Source organism: Nematolebias whitei, chromosome 6 (genome assembly GCF_014905685.2).
Source record: "Nematolebias whitei isolate Nwh7 chromosome 6, NemWhi1, whole genome shotgun sequence".
NCBI lineage: Eukaryota > Metazoa > Chordata > Actinopteri > Cyprinodontiformes > Rivulidae > Nematolebias > Nematolebias whitei.
In genome coordinates this window covers 48,052,503-48,059,166 of record NC_056503.1, presented here as the reverse complement: position 1 = coordinate 48,059,166, position 6,664 = coordinate 48,052,503, and the positions used below count along the sequence as shown (strand labels likewise).

General features: G+C 42.0%; 1 protein-coding gene across 1 annotated transcript; it reads right to left on the bottom strand.

Moving 5' to 3' along the window:
• Positions 1–331: 331 nt before the first annotated feature.
• On the bottom strand, positions 332–4,213 carry exosc5 (exosome component 5). The gene is made up of 6 exons (XM_037678369.1): positions 4,115–4,213; positions 3,372–3,485; positions 2,360–2,481; positions 2,126–2,266; positions 642–731; positions 332–567 (listed from the first exon to the last, which is right to left on the bottom strand). Exons 1-6 carry the CDS (start codon positions 4,209–4,211, stop codon positions 472–474), a joined length of 660 nt encoding a protein of 219 aa, XP_037534297.1. The 5' UTR covers positions 4,212–4,213; the 3' UTR covers positions 332–471.
• Positions 4,214–6,664: the final 2,451 nt, after the last annotated feature.

Here is a 6,664-nt window from a genome sequence, read left to right as displayed (position 1 = left end):
AGAGACCGCCGTGCGACGTCCCGAAGGTTAGAGACCGCCGTGCGACGCCCCGAAGTTTAGAGACCGCCGTGCGTCGTCCCGAGGGTTAGAGACCGCCGTGTCATCCTGAGGGTTAGAGACCGCAGTGCGTCATCCTGAGGGTTAGAGACCGCAATGTGTCGTCATGAGTGTTCGTCTCTCATCTCCCCTCGTGTCTCGTGGACAGAAGACGAGCGACGAGGACGATTTCTTCCATGTTCCAGGAACACAAGTCTGCAGCTCATCACTCCCTCCCATGTGAACCTTCAAGTGAAAAACCAATAAATGCTCTTCTTGAACGATCACTTTCCTTTTCTTTATTTGATCGTTTAACAGAAACGTTTGAGTCTTCTGTACAGCTCAGCTGACGCAGGTCAGAGTGGCTCACAGCAGATTTATTTTAGGCTTTATATTAAAAAAAAACAACACAAAGAGACAAAAGTTGCTCCTCCGTCAGAGGTTTTTGGAGTACCGCCGCCTCACAGAGTCCCTGTAGAAGAGGAAGATCTTCTCTGAAGCTTTCTGACTCACAGCTAAACACTGCTGCAGCTGTGGGAGAACAAACATCAGCTGAAATGAAACAAGTCAACCAGAGATGGCTCGGCTACATAACAGATACAAACCTCATGAACGGAAAACGACCCTCTGGTGGAGGACATGATCGCTTTGCGCTCTGAGCTGTCGATAGCAAAAGTCATCAAAGCTCGACTTTCCTTAAAAGAAAGAAGACAGGAAGTGATGAAAACTGACTAAAGAGACTTTAAGAAGTCACGATGGGCAGAGGTTCAGCAGTCTGTTGAAACTATCTAAAAGTTTCATTACAGAAGCGTTTGGAGAACCAAGGAGGAACCAGCTGAAGACACTTAAAACCCTCTGATCCAACCGGAGCTTTAATAAAATGGAAATAAAATAAAATCCAACTAAAACCTGCTGCCTGTGTGAAGGGCTCAAACAGAAAACACCTGGGAGATCTCTGAACACGCTGAAACTGAGACGGTAGAAAAAAAACTAGTGGAAAACTAACTGTAGCAAAGAACTAGGTAAAAGCTAAAAGTGAAAAAACTATCAACAGCTAAGTGTTAGCTACATGTAGCAAAAGACGAGCTGAAAGTACCAGAACTTAGTCTTCATGTAATAGACAAACAGTAGATAAAACCTAAGTTTAGGGAAAAGAATGGTTAAAAGTGCCAAAACAGAAGTCACAAACAGCAAAAAGCTAGCTAAAAGTAGCTAAACTGGAGCTAAAAATAGCATAAGGCTAATCAGCATATAAAAGCTAAATTTAGAAAAATGTTAACTGAAAAGCTAAAAGTAATCAATATTGGATGGTGGTAATCTTCAGGCCCTTGGGGGCCACTGCATTAAAACCAGGCCTGGTTCTGTTCTGGACCTCGCTGCATTAAAACCAGGTCTGATTCTGGTTCTGGACTCAGGCACACTTCCACAGATCATCATCTGTAGACACCGTTCATCCTCAGATGTTGCTTAAAGCTCTGTCAGACAAAGAAGAAGCCAGATGGCAGCATGACTTCAGTTTGGAAATTTTCATCTGAAGGAACCACGAGACTTCTGGACCAGAACCAGATCAGGAGACGTATGTTTACCCAGAATGCACTGCAGCAAACACCTTATTCCAGCTGTCAGCACGGAGGTGGAGGGCTAATGGTTTGGGCTCCTGTCAGTCACTGAGTGGACCAGAACGACTATGCAGACCAAAGGTTCTGAGTCCAACAGCTGAAGCTTGGACCAAACTGGGTCCAACAGAACCATGATCCAGAACACAGCAGCTGATCTACAACAGAACGGGTCAGAAAGAACAGAACCAACGTGCTGCAACAGTCCAGTCAGAGTCCAGAATCTGAACCTGACTGAGAACTGAGCAGAAACCTCAATGAAGTGAAGCAATGTTGGAAAGAAGAGTGGGCCAGAACCATGAGAGAGGCTGATGAAGTCCTACAGAAAACACTGAAGGTTGAGGAGGTTCTACAAGCTGCTGGACCAGAACCTGGAACCAGGTTTTAGATAAAGATGAGGTGGAACCTCCTGTGTGTTTGTGTTCACCTGACATTGGATTTGGATCATTTTAGAACCCGAGCCTCAGATTTACCTTCTCCTGAGCGGCCGTGGGGTCGGTGACGATCTGCCCGTCTGCGGTGATGGCGCAGGTCACGCCACAGAACAGGCGGCTCATGGACAGACCCGCATCCATCAGAGCCATGCAGGCTGCATTCAGGCAGCAGGCCAGGAGCTGAGGACCGGGTCAGGAACAACACCCGCCAAAATAAAAGCGCCATGTTTTCCCCCAGTTCACAAAGATCTAGAGAGCATCGGTGAAGGATACGGAGCCGTCGTCGTGCAGAACCTGAAGGATGAGAGTCAGCGAGGAGCGAGGATGAAGAGATAAGAGCAGCGCTGCCTCACACGTTTCTCTCACACACTGCTCCTGCGATCGCTCCCTCACACCTGAAGAAGAAGAAGAAGAAGAAGAAGAAGACATGACGCAGGAGACCGGCTCCACCTGGTGCTGTGCTGGAGGAAAGCAGCTTCATCCTTAAAACAAAGTCTGTCTGAGGACCTGAAAATACTACGAGTTTTAAAAAGGAGGCAGCTGGACGGTTTCTGTGGCTGAAGACATTCAACTTTTTAAAGGAGAACTGAGCCAAGATGTCTTCATCTGCATCATTTTTAAAACTCGGGACTTAAAACTGAAATTTATTTATTATCATTTGTGAACCTGCTGATTGGTGCATTCTTCACAGCCGTGTTAAAAAAAAATCTATTTTATGTTTTGCTGCATTAAATGATAAGATTTCTAAATACAACAGCGTTGGTCAGTGTAGGAACTAAAAATATTTACCTTTCTACTTGTGTTTGTGAAAAAATGTCCAAATGAATAAATATTAAGAGAAAACAAAATCAAGTGTTTGTCAAAAACTTCGCAGGTCATTTAGGAAAAAACTGTCCATCAAATGTGAGTACATCTTTGTGAAATATTAACAGTAATGTCAAAACTACTTGAACCTCTCTCCTACTGCAAACATTTCAGTGTTGACAAGTAAAATGACGACTCTAACAATAAAAAATGAAGCTAACCAGCCTGTCAGCCTAAAAAAAGGTCTGCAAGGTTAAACCTTCTATTTTAAACTCCTGACTTTCCTCTCATGTTTCTGTGAATATTGATGTAATTATAACAGTTTGTGTCTTAAAGGTGAGACGAACAATCTGCTCCAGACTGTGAACAAAAAAAAAAAACGCTGTTCGGCTCAGGACCAATCTGTTCGCTTTGAGATGTCGTGTTTACAACATTCATTCAGCACATTAATGAGCTTCAGTCTTCAGAAAGGTCAAATTACCCGGCAGGCCCACTTTAGGTTGGATCAGCACCTCCAGGGTCGCTCGATCGTAGATTTCCTTGCTGACTTTGACCTCGGCCGGTCCATACACTCCAGCCATTACGCACGTATCTCCTCCAGACAGGAAAAACAAAAGCATTTATACCATTATTATACGTCTTATGTCATTTATTATTATATGTCTTAACAATTATAAAGTTGCATATATTAAATGTATGCTGTGCCTTTTATGAATCCCAAATATGCTTTACGTTGGATTTTTTTAAATGGCAAATAAAATGAATCATAACACGAGCAACAAGACCAAAGAGTCATTTCAGAGCTGAGAAAATAAAACATAAAAATGTGTCCTAAACACATCTGAGGTCTGTTAAACACCAGATTCAGAAGAAAAGCTGCGAGACAACTTCCCAAGGTTTTATCCTTCATTAGAGTTTCAAAACGTTTATCTACACAGAAATTAAAAAACACTTGAAGATTCACATTACAATACTGTAATGTGATTTTTGTTTGAGGCGACTTTAATTTAACTGAAGTAAAATTGCAAAGAAATGCAATTTACCCGCACAAGCATTTCTTTTTCCTAACATATAATTTCAAATTTACCTCCTTAAATATGTTTCATCACATACAAATAAATAAACTCCTCAGACTGATTTAACTTAATCTGAAGTAGCTACGGATCCAGAAGATGATTATAAATCCGATTTAAATCCAGAAAAATTAAAATAATAGTTTATTACCCTGAACGAAAGAAGCTGAACCATCAGGTCGAGACAGTAAAGTTTGTTCACAGCCAAACTCTCTGAGAAAAGCAGAAGAAACAGAGACCTCCATCATGCTTCTACGCGGTGGTTTGTTTTGTCGCAGGATGATGACGTCACGCGTTTAACGCGCTGTGTGAACAATGTTCCGTTTTTTTTTTAAATCTGACGTATTTATTCTGCATTTTAAATACTAGATGACACAATACTTCGTTATTTTCTCTTTAGTCGTAATACACATAATTCATATATTTGTACGTACTACTGCTACTACTACTACAAATAATAATAATTTATTATTTGTAAACTGGCCTACGGTCACGTGTTGCCAAAAAGCCGCTCCAACTGTCGTAAAGCAGTTTACGTTCCTTTAAACTCTCCTGGCACGCGGCAGTTGCTCCTTTTTCTTCAGTTGTTCGCGGGTAGAGCGCTGAAGCGTTAGCTTGCAGAGAAATGAGTGAGTACGAGCTGTTTTTTTCTCCCCAGTTTGAAACACTAATGCAGTACAATAGTAAACTTAACAGCCATTATTTTGTACATTAAACTTTTATTACCAAACAAAACGTGACATGAACACTTGATGCTCATCGTGCGGTTAGCATTAGCATTTAGCTGCCGTTAAGCTAAATGCTAAAAGTACAACTTTCTCCAAATACGTTGCGTCATTTAAGGTCATTAGTGCTTAAATGCGTGTGAAACTGCAGTTAAAGATGGCTAGACTTGGTATCCATGGTCGGATTTCAAATGTATGTCCATGAGTTGATTCAAATTTGTCTTTGGAGACACGTGGCGAAGGATCGAACTGCTGTCCAGTGATCGTCCTATTCATCATCAGGCTGTAATCTTTAAAACAATTTGAACCACGAGTTATCGTTGCTTGGTTAGCATTTGCATGATTTAATACATGAGCTCGATTTGTTGAGTTTAAAGTTGTATGCATCTCGTTGAAAATGTTAGTATTCTGGACCACAGCTTGCTCTTTTGAGTTTTCCTGTTCTGTGGACTGGTTCCTGAGCAGCAGTGGTTATAAAAAAAACAAAACTGTCAGGTTTTGCTTTCACGGCTGCATTATCAGTTGCTGATCGGTGACAATGAGGCCTGGCACACTGATTCACGTTACTGCCTGATTGGCAGTTTGATTCATGTTACTGGTTATATAATTAACATGCTGTTGGAAGCAGCAGTGTTTAAATTAAATTGTTTTTGTTGTGTTGAGCAGATAATATAACTTTTTAAATTGTAGAAATATAAAGTATATGCTCCACTTAAAAGTTTCACTTTCATTAGTTAAAGCTGTGTAAGCACTGAGGAGGCGATGTATAAATATCCGAGCAGAAACTCTGCACAGTGAAGGATAAGTGATGACGGTTGAACCTCCACTAACCCCTGCCTCCTTTCTTCTACACAGAGGACGACTCAGCGTGGTGCGGTGAACTTCCTGTCGGCTGACCACCTTCATTCCAGGTGAGTAATGCTGCACAAACTTGCTGTAGCAAAAATAGTTTGGACTCCCATAGTTTGGTTATTTTCTCTGAACGAATGACGTTTACGTCGACCATAAAGTGCTTCAAATGTTAGGAATTCCCAGACACCAGGTCAGATCAGTCCTGGTGTCAAAAGCTGTCTTTTGATTGAAGAGTCCTACGACCCGCTTCACTTCATTTCCATTTTAAATGGCCTCTGGTGTTTTGTACGACTGAGTGCTCCCTCAGTGTGGGTGGGATTGTCAGAGTAAGGTGGCTCGACACACCTGATGTCTAGTTATTTTTTTTAAGCACAACATCTAAGACATTAAAGTGACACGAGTTAAAGTGAGCCAGAACAGGCTTATTTGAGGAACAAAATGAAAGCAAGTCTGTGCAGCTGTATAAAATGGCTGTTTTAAAGCGGTCGATACCAGGATTCATCCAATGACGTAGCTACCTGGCCATTTAATGGCCTCTAGCTTGCAGGTGTAGAATAAGCCTTGGCTTGCATGGAAGCTTGGCTGCTGGGTCCCAAGACCTGAGCTGGAAGTGAGTAGGATCACCCAGCAGAAAGCCTCAACTGAGTCCATAGACAGTTGTGAGATCTTTTACAGAACATCACAGTCCAGCCTTTTGTGCTGCAACTCTGATGATGGGATGTAAAAATAAATAGTTAAACATTTATCATAGAGACAGTTTACAGAAGGCTCCGTTCTGTCGGCACAGTTTGAGCTCTGGTTCTGTCCGGTGGACCACAGAGCTCCTACAGTGCAAAGAGTAATTATTTCTCCTGCAACCCACTGCTGCCAACCCTCTGTAGCAGTGTTACTAATGAGAAGTGACAACTGGAAGACGTAAAATATCTTTAGTTCATTGAAAAGTTGCTGGTCTTAAACCTTTAACTTGTCTTCCAGGTGCTGGAGGTGAGCTCTGGCCTTCTTGGTAAGTCATGTTTTATTTATGTGACCAGGTGATGTAAGAGTTATGATGAATGGCTGAAAATGTTCAACTGCTCTGAAGTGTGAGTGACAGCTGCCTGTCTGAACAACCTGCTGCTCTCAGA

What these genes read in the sequence shown, in the direction of transcription:
- exosc5 (XM_037678369.1), bottom strand. Translation starts at nt 4,211, where the DNA reads ATGATGGAGGTCTCTGTTTCTTCTGCTTTTCTCAGAGAGTTTGGCTGT. An exon ending in TTCTGCACGACGACGGCTCC is followed by an intron (nt 2,267 to 2,359) that starts GTATCCTTCACC and finishes CCCGGTCCTCAG; the next exon opens with CTCCTGGCCTGCTGCCTGAA. An exon ending in CCACGGCCGCTCAGGAGAAG is followed by an intron (nt 732 to 2,125) that starts GTAAATCTGAGG and finishes CTTTCTTTTAAG; the next exon opens with GAAAGTCGAGCTTTGATGAC.